Source organism: Myxine glutinosa, chromosome 1, assembly GCF_964187855.1.
Source record: "Myxine glutinosa chromosome 1, kmMyxGlut1.1, whole genome shotgun sequence".
Taxonomy (NCBI): Eukaryota; Metazoa; Chordata; class Myxini; order Myxiniformes; family Myxinidae; genus Myxine; species Myxine glutinosa.
The window spans coordinates 124,383,285-124,401,839 of record NC_136261.1 but is presented as its reverse complement, the minus strand read 5'-3'; the positions used below and the strand labels follow the sequence as shown (position 1 = coordinate 124,401,839).

At 41.8% G+C, this 18,555-nt stretch overlaps 1 protein-coding gene across 1 annotated transcript; it reads right to left on the bottom strand.

The window, feature by feature from the left end:
• Window positions 1-862: 862 nt before the first annotated feature.
• Window positions 863-3,751, bottom strand: LOC144894235 (uncharacterized). The gene is made up of 3 exons (XM_078786470.1): window positions 3,686-3,751; window positions 1,805-2,027; window positions 863-1,464 (listed from the first exon to the last, which is right to left on the bottom strand). Exons 1-3 carry the CDS (start codon window positions 3,749-3,751, stop codon window positions 1,373-1,375), a joined length of 381 nt encoding a protein of 126 aa, XP_078642596.1. The 3' UTR covers window positions 863-1,372.
• Between the last annotated feature and the right edge of the window lie 14,804 nt (window positions 3,752-18,555).

The window sequence follows — 18,555 nt, the reverse complement described above, 5'->3', positions numbered from 1 at the left end:
ATTTGCTCAAGCTCTGTCAAGTTGGATGGGGAGCGTCAGTGAACAGCAATCTTCAAGTCTTTCCACATATTCTCAATGGGCTTCAAATCTGGGCTTTGTCTGGGCCATTCACTGACTTTGATGTTTTTGTTCTGAAGCCATTCCAGTGTCGCTTTGGCTGTATACTTGGGGTCATTATCCTGTTGGAACATAAATCTTCGCCACCGTCAAGGATATTTTGCACTATTTAGCCGGTTCTCCTCAAGGATTTGCCTGTATTTGGCTCCATTTATTGTTCCCTCTTTCCTTACATGTCTTTCCCAGTCTCTGCCACTGTAAAGCATTCCCAGAGCATGATGCTGCCACCACCATGCTTCATGGTAGAGATGGTGTTAGACGGGTGATGAGGTGTGCTCGGTTTCCACCTGACATAGCGCTTTGCATTCAGTTCCAAAGAGTTCGAATTTCATCTCATCAGACCATATAATTTTTTTTTTTGTATACATGATCGAGGCTCATGTAAGAGCTAGCACATTAAACACACATTAGCACATAAAACACAAAAAAACATAAACGGACACAAAAAACATAATAAAGGGATGGGGAGACAAGATGGGGATAGAGAGGGAAACACACAAGCACAACAGTAGAGAACAGGGGCATCGGGAGATCTGTGGAAGGGAGATGGCTGGGGGATGGGGAGAAGTAGAGTCCCTGTATATAGAGAGTTGTGTCAACTCAAATTCGCCATTTTGTGTCTAAGTGTGTCAGATTAGATATACATGTACATTCGCGATATGGGGTGATATATTCTAAACCTGCTAAAAAAAAATTTACTACACATATTTTGTCTTATTATTACATACAGATGATATTTGTTTTGTCAAAAACTCAGCTATTGCCGTGAAAAAGAGCTGTGTGGTGATATTAAAAGTGGTATGGCAATGCATATTACAAGCCAACACTGCATATAAGAGCTAACATTATAAGTAAGACAAACCAATGCTGTCGTTCTCTGAAATTTAATAACTTTTAGAAAGGAGTGTGGGCATATCCAATATTTTTTAAAGGGTGCCGAGAGCAATTCCGGTGTAGGACTTCCAGCCGACATATAGTCTAACACACTTAAAACAAATTCTGTACGTGGTATTGCCATATTTCTATAGTGTACAACTTTAGTTTTATCGACATTTATATTCAATTTCCATTGTAATGATTTAACAAGCTGCAAGTCAGCTTCTGTCTCTGACATAAGGAAAACGTCATCGGCATCTAGTAAGATTGAAACGTTCATTTATGACTACACCCTTGCCCAGAACTCTGATGGATATTGCCTGATCGATTAATATGTTTCATAGCTGGCAATGGATTCCTCAATTGATCGTTCAGTTTTTTATTTTTCTCCTCCAATCAGCAGCCGTTCTTCAATAGAATCACTAGTATCTTGGCCCTCTTGTGTATCAGTGTCCATAGGTTCACTCTCAGCTACAAAAGAGCACATATACAATTAATGGCCAACTGGAAAATTGGTATGTACAATTGCTCAGTATTCTGTAGATAAATGTTGTAATCGGGAAAGATAATTTTATACTTAACGTTAAATATAACACAATTTTTTTACAATTTAATTTTGCAAAATATTTAGAATAATGTAAAAAGAAAATGGCAACAGGAAGATAGTCATCATAATCTGAACGTACAATTATAGTTCAAAGAGCTATACAAATATAGACAAGCACATGCCTGTCATTTTGTAATCGTTTAAAATATGTCATTGATTGAACATGTCCTGCCATGATTTTGTAATAAATAAAACAATTCTTACATTGAGATTCATTTGAGGAGTCAATACGTTCATGAGTGGAGTAGGTGTGGTCGGACAAGTTTGGTAGATGTAGTCTCTCAGTTCTGGACGGTCCACGCTTCTTGGGGGAGTTGCGCAGCTTCACGGGTTTCCGGTAGCTAAATATTGTTGGAACTGCAGAGCACTTCGACCTCTTTTTGTCATCAGCTCGCCCCCTCTCAAACTGATTCACATCGAAATGTTCCTGCAATCATACAATGAGTGTCCTTGATGTATTTATTTATTGAAATTTTTATTCTAACACAACACAGTTTAATTTTAATGAGCTGTCATGTACTAGTACTTCCACAACAGAAAATCACATGGACAATCTTCCGGAAGATGGCCAGACAAATCGCTAGCTCTATCGACCACATGTATATTGATATCAAACAGGGATAACAGCTTTTGAAAGTTGAGCCAGTTTTAAATGTGGGTACACAAATACACCTGTTTTACTGCATTAATCACCTAGAAATATTGTATGTTTTGGGAACGATAGCTGTCACCAGGTTAAATATATAGGGATTGTCCAATGTGCAAAATCTTCCATCACTACAATTTGGCCATAAATCCCGGGGTGGGAAATATTTGAGCAAATATGCCACAAGACGCATGAGCACTGTACAAAGCAAACAATAACTCGTCAAATTTAGGACGTATGGATGGCTGCACAACCCGCAAAAAAATTGAGCAGGTCCCCCCCTAAAATTGCTTTTATGATTGCTGATTAGGCTAAAGATTTTAAACCAAAAAAATAACTTGCCTCGGAATAAGTTTTGAATGGACGGACAGACAACTGAAAACAAAACGGACCATGGGTTTCCCACCCCTATAAAATCAAAATTAATTCCCTCTGAAAAAGTACAGTGACATTGCTCGCAGACTACCCAACCGCAGACCAGGCAATGTCACTGCACCGGGACATTTCATCAATCAATGACAATATGCGGTCCGCTAGGACTACCCGAAAAAAATTGAGCAGGGTTCTTCCCACGGAAATGCATTTTTGGTCAGCTCCTTGAAGATTATAAACAAACACAAATCACTTCCCTTTAAAAGGGTTTTCAACGGACAGACAACCCAAAAAAAACCGAGCAGATAGAATTGCTTTTGAACATCAATCATCAAGCGGCGTGGGCCTACCTGGCAGAGTCTCGAGGAGTCGATCGCTTTCCAGCTCTTTCGTCTGACTTTCGCTTCCCAAATTTGTCTTCTGACTTTATCACTTGGAAATCTATACATCTTATATTTCCCAGATTGGTTTGAACAACCAAAAGCAGAACAACCAGTCATTTTGTTTGGCAATAAACAACATTCCCGTACCAAGCTGACGTTCACGCACGGTGAAGTTAGACACAAAATGGCGCCACGAAATCACGTGACCAGAAATCTCGGGTCAGCGCATGGCGCAACTCTCTTTATACAGGGACTCGAGGGGGAAGGGGTTCACGGTATAAAACAAATTGACGCTACTAGGAATTTCAGGAATGAAGTCGGAGATTGAAAGAGGTGGATTTGAGGTGTATTAACGAGGGTAGAAAAGATCAAGGTTTTGGATGGGGGAAGATAAGAGATTGTGGATGCTGTTCAGCTGCTTTAAAGACCTGGAGGGAGGAGTGGGATTGAAGAGAGTGAGGGAGTTTGTTTCAGAGGTGGGAACAAAGAGGAATAAAAGAGTGAAGGTGAGCAGAGAGGCTTGATTTTGGCAGTTTCACAAGAAGAGGGTTGCTGGCAGATCTTGTGCGTCCTGCAGGAATATTTTGGGGACATAGCACAGACAGAGCTGGGGGAGCTAGGTCAGAGAGGAGTCGGTAGAAGACAGAAAAATCTTTTGCCTCATGCTCTCAGTCTTTCACGTGCCTTTTTGCAAACTCCAGACGTGCTGTCATGTGTCTTTTTTCTCATTAGTGGCTTCTGTGTGGCCATTCTTCCATAAAGCTTAGATTTGTGAAGTTCTGAAGAGACTGTAGTTCTTCTGGAAGGTTCTCCCATCTCAGCCAAGGAACTATATAGTTTAGTCAGTGTGTCATTGGGTTCTTGGTCACCTCCCTGAAAAAGGTCCTTGCCCTTTTGCTTAGTTTGGTCAGACGGTCAGATGATATCTGGAGAAAGCATTTGATAGGGGTCCACGTGAAGTGGGCATTGAGGAACATGGGCATTGAGGAAGTTAGGAGTGCAGGAATGGTTGATCAGAGTAGTGATGGCAATGTACAAAAGAGCGCGCACAGCTGTAAGGACGAAGGACGGGAACAGTGGTGAGTTTGAGGTGAAGGTGGGAGTGCATCAGGGGCCGGTACTAAGTCCACTACTATTTGTAGCTGTGATGGAGGTGCTAGCTCGGAACGTAAAGGAGAGTTTACCGTGGGAGTTGTTGTATGCAGATGATCTGGTGTTGATTGCAGAAAGTATGGATGGACAGAAGGAAAAGATGAACAAGTGGAAGGAATGTATGGAGACAAAAGGTCTGAAGGTGAATATCGGAAAAACGAAGGTGATGGCAAGTGGTAAAGCATGTGGTGAGGTGGAAAGAACTGGGAAGTGGCCGTGGGCTGTGTGCAGGAAGGGTGTCGGAGTGAATTCCATTCAATGTACAATGTGCGCTGAGTGGGTTCATCAAAAATGTAGTGGTTTGAGAGGGTCATAAACCAGTGTGGCAGCTACATTCAAGTGTAAGGGGTGCACAGAGGGAGTTGCAGATGGAGGAAATGTTGAGTTGGATCTTGGAGACGGCGTGAAGCTGGAAGTTGTGAAAACATTTTGCTACCTTGGAGACATGCTGAATGGAGAAGGTGGACCAGACTCAACAACGGTTGCTGGAGTGAGATGTGCATGGAAGAAGTTTCGGGAACTGAGTGGCGTGCTGACGAGGAGGGGAGTGTCGTTGAAGCTGAAGGGAAAGGTGTATGCTGCATGTGTGAGAAGTGTCATGATTTATGGGAGCGAGACATGGGTAATGAACGTAGAGCAGCAACGAAGGTTGGAAAGGGTGGAAATGCGAATGGTTCGATGGATGTGTGGAGTATCGTTGAGAGAGAGGAAGACAATTGATGAATTGCGAAAGATGATGGGAATAGAGCCTGTGATTGATGCTGTGAAGAGGAACAGGTTGAGATGGGTTGGTCATGTGTTGAGGAAGGATGAAAGTGACTGGTTGAGAAGAGTGATGGAAATGAATGTAGAAGGAAGTAGAGGACGGGGAAGACTGAGAAAGACTTGGCTAAAGATGGTCGAAGAAGAAATGCAGGCAAGGGGGTTAACAAGGGGAGATGCAGAAAATAGGGCAAAATGGAGAAGATTGTCATGGGGACCACAAGGCTAACCCCCGCTCTTGCAGGGAAAATGACCTTAAAATGCCTGTTGTTGTTGTTGTTGTTGTTGGTCAGACGGCCAGCTCTAGGAAGAGTCTGGATAGTTCCATAATATTTCCATTTCCTAATGATGGAGCTCACTGTGTTCTTGGGAACTTACAACACTCTAGAAATTGTTTTATACCATTCCCCAGATCTTTGCCTCCTCACAATTATTTTTCTGAGTTCTACGAACAGTTCCTGGACTTCATTGTAGAGTTTCTGCTCTGGCATGCACTGTCAACTGTGAGACCTTATACAGAAAGGTGTGTTTCTTTCTAAAACATGTCCAATCAATTGAATTGGTCACAGGTGGACTCCAATCAAGTTGTAGAGGATGATATTGATATTCAAGAATGGTCAAAGGAAATTGGATGGACCTGAGCTCAATTTGTTGGAATGTCATAGCTATTGAATACCTATTTTATACTTATTGACTTAATTGAATACTTATTGACTCAAGACATTTCAGCTTTTGATTTTAACTAATTTGTAGGAATTTCTATTAAAAAAAAGAATTCCATTGTGATATTACGGGGTATTATGTGTAGCTCAGTGGAAAAAAAAATCTCATTTTGATTCAATTAAAATTCAGGCTGCAACACAACACAATGTAAAAAAAGTCAACGGGTATGAAAACTTTCTGAAGGCACAGTATATCCCTGCAGTGCCTTTTGCACTTGATTGTTGTTGGAGATTCATTAATTGGTCTTGATTGCTCCTTCACATATGAAATATGAAAAAGTAAATCAAATTAGACTATATTCTCCCCACAAAAAGAGACGTTGATCTTTGCACTATCTTTATCTGCACTGCTCACCGACTAAGCTAATCCCAGGAGGAAAAATATAGGATAAGAACAATAATATGAAAAATGTTCAGCCCGAGCACCTGCTAGAACGAGTAACCCTCGAACGTCACACATTTGCAAACAAAAACAATACAGGGATCTGCTACTAATACTACTGCAAGCTTAAGCACCATCAAATGCATCATACCATTCACAAAACCACAACAGCCTCACCTTCACGATAGCCCTCAATACAGTCACAATTGACAAAATCACGATCTCTTGAATTTCCAATTCTTAACAAGAGTTGGCGCATTACAAAGAAACACGAGCAAGTTGCCCGTTGCCCAAACGGGATTCTCAAAGGGGTCGGGATGATGGCGGCAAAAATGCAAATGGCGTCCTCTGTCATCGAGCCGGCAAGCTGGGAGCGACCAGTCGCATTTATTGCCACATCTCATGCATTTGAAATGCCCTAATGGGTGCGATGTACTCTATTTCAAATTGTTTGTTTTTATATGTACGTAGCTTTTTTATGCCAATGATCCGTAATAAAAATTAGTATTGGTGTCAAAGCCAGTGACCATTTGCAAATTAATTTACCATTACTATAATTCACCAAATGTCTGTCCGTCTGTTCGAAGGTACCGCAAAAACGGCTCAACCGATCGAAACGATATTTTGTGTGGGTAATCCTGGGATCTCCAGGAGTAAAATAGGCTATTTAGTTTTCCCAATTTCAGGTTTGGACTCCGCATAACATTCACGTTCGCATAACGTCCATTGTGACGATGTATGTGTTCACGGTAGTGTTTGACGTGACGGTGTGAACGTAATTTCGTAAAGTTTTTCTTTTCGTAATCCTTTAATGAACGTTTAATATTTAATGAACGTTTAATGTTTAATGAACGTTTAATGCCCTTCGAGGTCCGGGGCCGCACGCGCGCTACACTGGATGGGCCAGCGTGTACCTTGCCCTTCACCGTCAGGCTCGGGTAAACCGCTGAGCCCCATCTGAGATGGGGACTGGGGCTTGAGACTGTTGTCCTTCATTAAAAGTATAATAAACGCTGTCTCCATCGATCTTGCCAAGGCCGTAACACCTATCGGCTCCAAATACTTTTAACTGTTGATTTGGTACAGTTACATGTATCGGAAATTTGGTACACGTATCGGGAGTACATACGACATAGCGATTGTGAACACTATTATCGATCACGATTCACGATCACGATCATAGTGTATCGATCACGATTTGAAACACGATGGAATAATATTTACCGATATGAACAGTGATGTGGCTTTTATTGGAATTCTAAAGATACTGTTTAGATTTTGATGATTTGCGTGTGATTTGATTCAATGGATGTTTATAGGAATCGTTTAAAATAAAAAAACCTTCAATTTCTGATATTTGGCCTTTTCATTTGGGCCTCCCAATTGAAGCCCCGCACATAGGGCGGGTACCGTTGCTAGTAAAACACAATGTGAGTTTGTGTGTTGTACAGATGTCTGTCCCCATTCATAAAGGTAAGTTTTTAAGGCCAATATTTCAACACGAATGTGTGTTCACGAAGATATATTTTTGAGAATAAAACAAACTCGAGTAATTATAATTAAACAAGAGTTTATTACACAAGAGTAATTATCTCTCTTCTATAGGAATTGTAGATGGTGGCTTGCAAACCAAGTCTCAAGGACGGTGTACAGAACCGTTTTTAAAAATAAGAATAAATAGGGGAAGGCGGGGCAAATTGAGCCAGTTTTTGTTCTTGGAATGTTAGGACTGAACTTACTGATGATCTTGCACAAATGAGTATCTTGCCTTCTAATTTAATCCTTGGGAAACATTTTGTAGCTAGTTCTTACTTTCTATCCCCACACTGAAAGTCACTGTGACCTTTGAAAAAACGGAGGCCAAATGGCTCAACTTGCCCCGCCTGAGGGGTAAGTTGATCCAACCTCTGGGGTAAGTTGTACCACATAGGGGTAAGTTGATCATTGCCCCAAATAAAGATAACTAAAGTAGAAAACCATTGTTTTGCCAGAAAAATATTTAATGTTGTAAAGTTCTACAACACTGAACGAAATGATTACCTTGTGTTCATGGTTATAGTAATCAGTTACGAACAAATTGAGTCACTCTCATAGAAAAACAAGATTGTCAACTGTGGTAAGAAAAGTCAACTCAATCCACCTGTCACAGTTTCAAGTCACAATTAAACAAAATGTATCCCAAATAGTTGATCATTGCCCCAAATAAAGATAACTGAAGTACAAAAATTGGTCTGCCTGAAAAATATTTAATGTACTTGTTACAACACTGAACGAAATATTTACATGTACCTTGTGTTCATGGTTATAATTCAATGTGGCAGCTGGATTGAGTTGAAAACAGCTGCCACAGTTTTAAGTCACAATAAAACAAAAGTGTCCCAAATACACCCAGAAAGGCCAACAGTCAGACTGTGGCAATTAAGGCACAATATCTTACTCATCAATGCCAGCTTCATCATTTGGATCTGGAACTAAAACTAAAACATGTCAGAAATCAAGTCAATTAAGCTGCCAAACTGACAAGTCACAATTGAACACAAGCTGTCCAGAACAACGGGCAGAACTGCCAACGCACTTAGGCTGTGGCAGCTTACGTACGATGTCTTCCAGTTCAAATCCTGCTTCATCCTTTGGGTTTGGAACAAACACTGGGTTATCAGATCCAACTTTTCCAGCAACCTTCTGCAGGAAGACACCTTCAAACTGAAATTCCTCTCCATTCAGTACATCAACCCGAGCAATGTAATGCACAAATCTTGATTTGCCAGCACATTTGCCCGAGCTTTGCTCGGAGCGCTTGAAATGGCAGCACGGCAAGGAATGCTCCCCGGGGAGTGGAGATGGTACACCCAGTGTGGTGCAGGCTCGCAATGTATCCAATGACCGGGGTAATAATATGGTATTCTGTAAGCGCTTTGAGCCTTTGGGGAAAAGCGCATTATAAATGCTAATTATTATTATCTCCACCAACATGAGTTGGCAAGTTGAGCCAGACCCTACGGGGCAAGTTGAGCCGTGGCTCAACTTGCCCCATAGGGTCTGGCTCAACTTACCCCAGTCTGAACTTTCTGAGATGTCTCCACATACACACATATTCTATGCATCCATCGTATTAAAGTCTATGACAAGAATGGAGACACATACCTGGACAAACAATTGTCATCTGATATCCATATTATATCTATGCTGCATATGGAAGAAACGTGAACTTACCTGTTTTACACCTTTTTACTTTTATGGCTGAAAATTGGATTTTTCCCTCTGCAACACTGGTTTCTGTTTCAATTTAGAAAACAATATGGCAGAATTTGGAGTTATGCAATGGGGCATCTATAGATGGCACCACCACAAAGTCTGACTCATTCATAACTGGCTGGGAGGTGGTGGCTCAACTTACCCCTATGCTCAACTTGCCCCGCCTTCCCCTACAAGGTGCAGGGAGATGAAATTTGCTGCAAGTGATGTGCACTGTGTGCAGAGCAAATTGTGTGTTCATTTACATGCAGGATGTCTAATAAATAAAGAAGATATAAGCACACCTGACACTAGCCAAGGCTTCAGACTTTGGCATGCTCACACGGCTGCATCGTCAAATAAACTGTTCCAACCCGTAATTTTTGATGGACTTTTTACTGGTAGTAGTATGATTCGTAATTTTATAAGTAGTGTAATTCTTGTTCATTCAAACATGAATATCTTTGTTTTTATTTGGCCGATTTCAATTCTGATTGTACCATTAGAAAGGAGAATACATGAGGATGTTTTAATAAAAGAATTTTTGGTTATATGATAAATTAACATGTTAAAAAATTGTTTATTGAAAGCGTTTAGAAAAAATAGTCAAATTCAGAGGTGGCATATGCCCTACCATGTTCGACATTCAATGCCCTATCAAACTAGCATTGCTATTCGCTATTAACAGAGAAATGGTGTCCTTTGCCCAAAAAAACGTATTCATATGGTCTCCAAAATGGCAGGTTTCATCAAAATCATTTTCCAAGCATATGGATTTAACTCAAGCATGCGCGATCAATCCCCTATTTTGGCTTGGCAGCTACTGCCCTCTCCACAGTCATCAAAATAATTACTACATTATGTACTCTACCCTCCAACATTCTCTAGGAAAGGTAAGAATCCATGCTGACAATTATTTCATTTGTGGCATTGCCTAAAGCTAAACTGTTTACAAAAAGGAAAACAAACAGAAGATTCAAATAAACCTTTTCTGGCAACAAAACAAACAAATCTGAATATTTTGTTTCAATCATTTCCAATGCTCATCCTACTTGTTTAAAAGCAGTTTATGAATCAAAATCTTACTAATTTCGAAATGCCAAATTGTAGGAAAGGAGGGTTTTTGCATTTGTTGATTGAACAATAACTTGACACTGCAGGTATAGCGAGCAAATTACAAACTGCAGCAATATATCAGCACGTGCTTATGTTTTTTTTTTTTTTTTTTGTTGTATCCTGAATCGAGGCTCGTGAAAGAGCTAACATTTACTTCACAAACAAATAAACCAGACAAACAAAATATGTAAAAAGAGGGAGCGGAAGACAAGATGGGGAGAGAAGGGGAAGCACACAAACACAACATTTGAGAGCAGGGAGATGTGTGGAAGGGAGAGGGCTTGGGGGGAGGAGGCGTGGGAAGGGGGGGGGGGGAGGTGGGAGAAGTATAAAACACAAGGACACGAAGGACTTCCAGGACAGAAGTTGGTATTTCAAAAAAGTGGAATTGGGGTGAAATTAGCAGGGGTAGAAAAGATCAAGGTTTTGGATGGGGGAAGATAAGAGATGGTGGTGAACAGCTGTTTTAAAGACCTGGAGGGTGGAGTGGGATTGAAGAGAGTGAGGGAGTTTGTTCCAGAGGTGGGAGAAAAGAGGAATGAAGGAGTGAAGGTGAGCAGAGAGTCTTGATTTTGGCAGTTTAACCATAAGAGGGTTGCAGGCAGATCTTGTGCGACCTGTAGGAATATTTGGGGGACAGAGCCCACAGAGAGCTGGGGGGGGGGGCAAGGCCAGAGAGGAGTCGGTAGAAGACGGAAAGACCACCAACCTGCCTGCGCTGAGTGAGCGAGAGGCCCTTGGAGTTAGCTTCATCGTGGGAGATTCCAATGATTCTGAAGATTCCAATTAACTTGTATTTGATGAAAAGCCGACTAGAAACTGGGTCAAAGTGGGGGGGGGGGGGGGGGGGAGTTGCTCAGCATTAGTGTAATTCTGTCTCCAAGATCAGTTGAGTTAGATTCTCCAACAAGTTGAGCATTATCGGAAACCCAAGAAGAAGATTACTATTGACAGGTGTGCACATTTTACAATTTGTACTTCCTTAATTTTTATAAACAAAGTTCATGCTCTAAGTAGATCTAGAATACAGAAAGAACCAGAATGAAACAGAACAAGAACATGGAGGAAATGGGAGATGGGAGAGGGGACTAACAGCATGGTAAAGGGATGCAATATAGAGACCTTTGGAGGAATAATGCGATCAATGGGAGGGGGATGCAGACATGTGGGATATGATGAAGCTCAATTGGATGGAAGCTCAGTTGTAGCAAGGTGAGGAAGGGGAAACAGAGGATGAAACTGAAACCTAACAAAGAAAAACTAAAGAGAGTGTTGGGGAGAGGGGAGAGGTAATAACCTGGAAAGGAAGGAGTTTGCTTGGGGTTAATGAGAGTACAAAATATCATGAGCATGGAAGGGACATGACACCAGAGGTGATGGTGAACAGCCGTTTGAAACTCTGGAGGGAAGAATGTGATTAAATTTGAAACCCTGGAGAGAATAATGAGAATGAGGAAGTTGGTTTCACAGGCAAGAGAAAAGAGGAGCAAATGAGTAGGACTGACCAGTAAGCCTACGATTTGGGAGACTCAGCAGGACAGGCAGAACATATATGTACTCTGCAGAAATCTGGGGTGAATACAGCAAAGAAAGTACAGAGGGGACAAGACCAAAAAGGAGGTGGTAGTAGTCAGTGAGCCCACCAAACCTGTCTGTGATGGCAGAGTAACAGACCCAGAGACTCAGCATCATCATGGGAAATTTCAATCATTTTGAGGGCCTTGGTTTGCACAGCAACAAGAAGTGCAAGGTGTGAGGCAGGGGGCGTCAGCGCAAAGGGTATAGCAGTACTCCATCAAGCTGCAGGTGAAGGCTTTGTAAGATGATAAATAACCAATCGACATACACTACTGATGATAAATAACCAAAAGTTTTAGAATACCTCAATTTTTCCAGTTTTTATTGAAATTTACGCAGTTTAATGTCTCAATTCAATGTCGCAGTTCAAAGTCTTCAGCTTTGAAGTTAAGCATAGAACAATTGGAGATAAAAAAAGAAATCATAGAATCATTTTGTTTAACAAAATTTAATTTAAATTTTTGACTCAGCAAAGTAGCCACCCTTTGCAGATATAACCGCCGAACACACTCGTGTCGTTCTTTCTACAATGGAAATCAAATATTGTTCGGGAAGTTCTTCCCAACACTGTTGCAGAAGTTCCCACAAATGTGTTGCACTTGTAGGTTGCTTTGCTTTCACCCTTCTGTCCAGTTCATCCCAAACCAGCTCGATGGGGTTTAAGTCTGGATACTGCTGGCCATTCCATGATTTGAAGCCTACCGTCTTGTTCTTTTCCTCAAAGGTAGTTTTGACATAGCCTGGAGGTGTGTTTAGGGTCATTATCTTGCTGTAGGATGAACTCCTGACCCACTTGGTGTATACCAGAGGGTATTGCATGGTGCTGCAAAATGCCGTGGTCGCCCTTTTGGTTCAGGGTGCCGGTCACTCTGTGCAAGTCGCTGACTCTAGATCCAGCAAAAGAGCCCCAGACCATCACGCTTCCTCCTCCTTGTTTGACAGTTGATGTCACACACTGAGGAACCATCCTTTCGCCTACTCGACGGCATACAAAAACCCTGCGTGATGAACCAAAGATTTCAAATTTTGATTCATCGGTCCATAAGACCTTCTTCCAGTCTTCAGTAGTCCACTGGTGGTGCTTCATGACCCAGGCAAGCCTCTTTTTCTTATTTTGCCATCTCAGCAATGGCTTTCTTAGTGCCACTCGAACTTCAAACCTGCAGCTTGAAGTCTTCTCTTCACAGTTGAAACTGAGACTTGCTTACTTCGACCAGTGTTAAGCTGTGCTTGAAGCTGTTGTCCTGTGAGCCGCCTATCACGCAAGCTGTTGACCCTCAGAAACTTGTCTTCTGATTCTGTCGTGGCTTTGGGTCTGCCAGACCTCTTCCTGTCAGAGTTTCCTCCAGTTTCCAATATACTACTTCCTGCAGTGCAATATTGTCCAAATAATGCTTCAGAGGGTGTAATAATAGTCTGTTCCAATACTGCTTTTATACAGACAGGGGGTTTGTAATCAAGTAATCAGCAGAGGTTGGGACACCTGTAAGAATTGTTTGCATCAACTTTCAAGGCTTAATTTACTTACATTGCTGCAGAACAGCTGTAAGTTGTTAACCCATTACTTATTCCCTGAAGAAGGCCTTTTTTACAATATAACTGTGCAATTTACATTATTTTCCCGTTTTTGCTCACCTAAACTTTTTTTAAATCTCGAGCAGTTTACTGCTTACCTTTGTACCATTTCACGTTATTCACTGGACTTGAATTGCTTAAATTTCAAGAAAAACTGGAAAAATTGAGGTGTTCTAAAATTTTTGACCATTAGTGTATGTGGAAAAATTACACACCCAGACGGGGGATCAAATCCAGGTCCTCTGGTGAGCCGTACCAGTGGTCTACCATCTGGGCGACCCCCGAGCATGCAATTTTCGATTCTCGGTCTAGGTACGTAATTTTCCCACATATATCGATTGGTTATTTATAATCCTGTTCATTTATATAAAACTAGCCGAAAGCACCCGGCGTTGCCCGGGTTATTTTTGAATGAATTTACTACTATAATTCAGCTTTTACTCGCGGCCGTAGAAGATTGACTACTATAATTCAACTCAGCTTTTAATTGCGAAATGGGCCCAGGCTGACAGAGGCGGCCTCGACCGGCCTCGCCACCTAGCCTATAACCTTCCCGTGGCCTGTCCTGACATTTTTTGTGTTAGAGGTTTCCTCCTATCTTTCACCGTTCAGGAGATTAGCGCGTGCAAATAAACAAACAAACAAAGAAACAAAATCTTTCTTTTATATATATATAGATGATAAATGTTCAGATTTGACTAGGAAAAACATTGCAACTTGTACATATGGTTTGTCCAAAAAATATCATGGCTGATGTGGAAACTCAAAAGTTAGAGTGACTGAATTTCAAGATGTTTGTTAGAGAAGTAGATGGGAGGATTCACCAGATGGTTCCTTCAGAGAGACAGAGTGCAAGTATGGGACTTGCCAGGCTTGAAAGCCATTCTAATTGTTGGAGTCATTGATGATTTGATCAAGGTCCGCTGAGAGGGTAGAGACTGATGCCTATTTATCTGAAGACTGACATATGTCATCAGCAAAGACAGAGGGCAGAGTCATCAGCAAAGAGATAAGTAGGATTTTCTAGAAAATCAGAAAGATTGTTGATGAAAATGAGGAACAACACTCGGCCCAATATCCTATCTTGAGGCACTCCAGTCTTGACAGGGAGAGCATATGAAAGGATTCCATTAAGCCATGCACTAAGAATATGGATGAAGTCATAAGAGCCATGAGAGGAGGTGACTTTGGATGCTATAGGCAGAGAGTTTGAAGAGCAAAGTGGGTGTGCAAGGCTGTAAAATTTGAGATATGCCCAGAGAGATGGCCCTGATCTCATGTCTGACAATAAGTACCCCCATCCATTGTTGGGAGAATGAAAGCAGAATTTCCAGGTTGTAGTGACTGTGTCTGAATCGGACCTATTAGATTAGATCTGAATCAGAAGAAAATGGATTTGATGTCAACTGCGATGATGGATTCCATGACTTTTCTTTTATTTGGAAGCAAGTTCATAATCCTGCATTTAAGATAATCTGTTTTTGCAACGTGTTTGTGTATTGCAGTAATGTTGACTAACTTCTAAATAGACAGAATGTGACTTGCAGATAATGACAGAGTGAACAGAGCAGAAAGACAGTGCAGTAACCACCAAATCCTTTAAGAAAAGACCTTCTAAATTCATGGGGGTTTATAATGTGATATAAATATAATTATTTACACAAGGATACACCATAATTTTCCTGACCAAAGGATCCTGAAGCTCATTGTGTGGTAGTTCAAGGTGATTTGTGGAGGGTGACAAGTTTGAAAGTTCACCCTTGAGATAGCCAGATATTGTTTTCATGCTTTTCCAACAGCAACAGCCACTTTTTGCAGACTATGTGGAATGGTGTGAGGTTGCCTTCGGTTAGATTTGCCTTCTAGGAAGATAAGGAAAGTTATTTGAAGGCAATTGTCTCACCACAGGAAACCTGGTGTTGGCTTAACTGTCAAGGTGGCTGTCTTGAGATCGCAGAGACCTGAGTTCCAAACCCCTGTCGTGCCATTGAATTAATACCGGATGGATTGCCTCAGCCTGTTATCCTTCCGATGTCGTGCAAAATGAGTACCAGCTTCCTGGGAAGAATGAGCCATTCAAGGCTCATTGCGTTGAATGAGCTGCGTTGTAGGGATGACCCATCCAGGATTGTGCCCAATAGCCAAGAAAACTGCTTAGGCAGCTCTATTCATCTGAAGATGCAAAAGGAGTGGTTTTATTCTTCTTCTGGGGTCTCACCACAGGACTCAACATACCAGGGGTGAGAGGCTAGGTATGACACCTGTAGAAGAGATTGGATTAATCTGTGCATAAGGGAGAGCAGCCTTTTGTAGAAGATTTCCCATGTTGGATTAATATCATGGGAGCTGGAGATGAAAGACCCATTCTGAAGTGAGGGGGCAGCTTGCAGTCCTTGAGTGAACTACCAAACTGTCCGATGCTGAGGCAGCTCTCTGATAATAGCCAGGGAGGCGTTGACTCTCACAAGCAGGTGATGAGATGATGAAATCGAACTAGAGGAGAACAGGAGATGTTATAAGGACCTTATTTATTACCAAGTACCTAAGGGAGGATTTGCCATTGACAGAAATCCAGGTCGGAAAGTTTACAGATTGGGTCAGGCCCATAGAGTCACAGAAGTCTTTTGCTGAATTGCAGTGACTGGTTGAAAATGTAACAATGCCCAGCCAATTGGCATGGTGATAGTTTAAATTGCTGCAGATGAGGAAGAGATAGTTGGGATTGGTGGTTATAAGTTGGTCCATGTTGGAACACACACACACACACACACACACACACACACACACACACACACACACACACACACACACACACACACACACACACACACACACACACACACACACACACGAAGATGTAAATAGAGTTAGTCACCACTGTTAGGAGTACGGTAGAGTGCACAGGCAAACAAGACCTGGTTGCAGAGAGACAGTGGAAGCTAAAGGTACTTGTGGCGATTTCGAGGGATGAGAGCAGTACATGGTCATTGAGAAATGGAGTACTTGATATAGCCGGCCAGAGTCAGAGAGGAATCAGGGACATCCGGTATGGAAGGAATGATTCTGTTAAGCAGATAATGGCAGGTATAGTGGTGGTGGGCTGGATTGAAAGATCTGTCAGTTTGGAGTGGAGGCATCAAATATTAGGGACAGTTTCATACATTTGGGGACAGGGAAGAGGCACTGTTGGCTTTTGGGAATGTGTGGACTGACTGGAGAAGCATGAATAAAGGGTGGCATGTGGACATGGGTTGAGATGTGTGGGTTGTTGGCAGAGCCATAGAATACTAGAGTTCCGCGGACTCTGTTTGAATGAAAACGATCGTGATTGGACGATATGTGATCACATGACCGCAAGGCACCATCTTGTTACCCACCTTCGCCGAGAAAAGCGCTAAATTGTGTGCATCTGTGTGGATTCTGTCATATTTACATATCTTCATCATCATAATTTTTCATGCTGAAGTCAGTTTTGGGTGTAAAAGATGCCGTGCTGTTCAGCATGCGGTACTGCGGTAGTTCCCATCGATCAGACAAAGGGAGGAAGATGCGTATTTATCCTCGAGATCCCGAAAGCATGAACATATGGTAAAGTAAAAGTTCGTTGCATGGAATGGAGAGCCAACAACGACTCATTTCTTTGTGTGGTGATGAGAATAATTATGTTGCTGTTAAAATGTGCTAAGTAGAATCAGTTTAAATAAAAAGTAAATAACTTAAATGGTAATTGATCCGTTGTGAGAGGGGTTCCCTTTTACAGATGCCCTTTCTCTCACAGTGGATCGATTACCTTTTAAAGTATTTACTTATTTGTTTTAACCTAACCCTAAGCCCCCCCCCCCCCCCCTCCCAATGCAGTTCGCTAGTTTTGTGCTGAATGATTGATTACATGCCAAGTCGAATCGAGAGTTGTTCCACGTGACATCCAATGTCATGATAATATGACTTTATAATGGACATTGGACAATCTCTTGTCTTATGAATGTGATACAAGTTGTGGTCCAAATAATAAAATAATTTGTACACGTCGGCATGCACATGCCATGTGATATTACATATTATTACATATATGGGACCTCACAGAATCATGAGTGGATCATATATTGCATGCATAGAAGCGATATTAGTTTTGTAGAAACCATGAAACGTCACGAAATGTGACATGTTATGGTGACGGTTTGTCTCAGTAAAGGCAAGCTTAGATATAAGAAACTTGTCTGTGACTTGGCATGCATGGTGCATTCAACGAGTTCATCCTTAGTTATTAAAAAGCTAAGCTCATAGCACAGGGTCTTGAGGGCCTAATGGTGTATTGAGGGTCTAAAGTGTCTTAAGGGGTTAGGTTAAAGGGTCTAAATGGTTTTTAGTCTCTTTATGATCTCATGGGGTCTTGAGGGCCTAATGGTGTCTTGAGGGTCTAACATTAAAGCTTTAAGGGTAAGGGGTCTAAGATGTCTAGGGTCTGAGGATCTAAAGTCAAAAGTCTGAAAGGGTCCAAAGGGTGTGAATGTTTGAAGAGGAAAATGTAAAAGGTTTGTAAAGGTCGAAGGGATTGAAAAGGTCTAGAGGTCTCAAAGGTACATTCCAATAGGTACATAGTACGTAATTAACGCCACATGCACGTGAACAGTTGGGTGACAACATGGCGCCTATTGCTAAGTACGCCAAACTCTAATATTCTATGGCCCTGGTTGTAGCGTATGTGGCAGAATAGGCAGAAGCAGAATAGGGATGGAGAGAAGGGTTAGGCAATGGGGAAGCAGAAAGGGGGTGGGGTTTGTGTAGATGCAGGACATAGGGTGGAGGGACACGTAATTGGTGCTCTCTGAGCATGTGTCGGGGGACCTGGACATGAAGAACATGATGTGCGGGAGGTTACTGACGTGAAGGGATCCTGCACTCTTAAAAAATTCTGCACCCTTAAAATCCTGTAATCCTTCACTCCTAAAAAACCAGGTTTGATTTCATTAATGCAAGGGAAGATGGACAAAGACTGCCATCAGGATTGGGATGGTGGGAACTGGGAAGGATGA

Excerpts from the sequence above, each read along its gene's own strand:
- LOC144894235 (XM_078786470.1), bottom strand. The coding sequence starts at position 3,751 with ATGGCCACACAGAAGCCACTAATGAGAAAAAAGACACATGACAGCACG. Across the intron at positions 2,028-3,685 it reads CGTCTGGAGTTTGCAAAAAG|GAACATTTCGATGTGAATCA; the intron begins GCACGTGAAAGA and ends GTATGATTGCAG. Across the intron at positions 1,465-1,804 it reads CTCCTCAAATGAATCTCAAT|CTGAGAGTGAACCTATGGAC; the intron begins GTAAGAATTGTT and ends GCTCTTTTGTAG.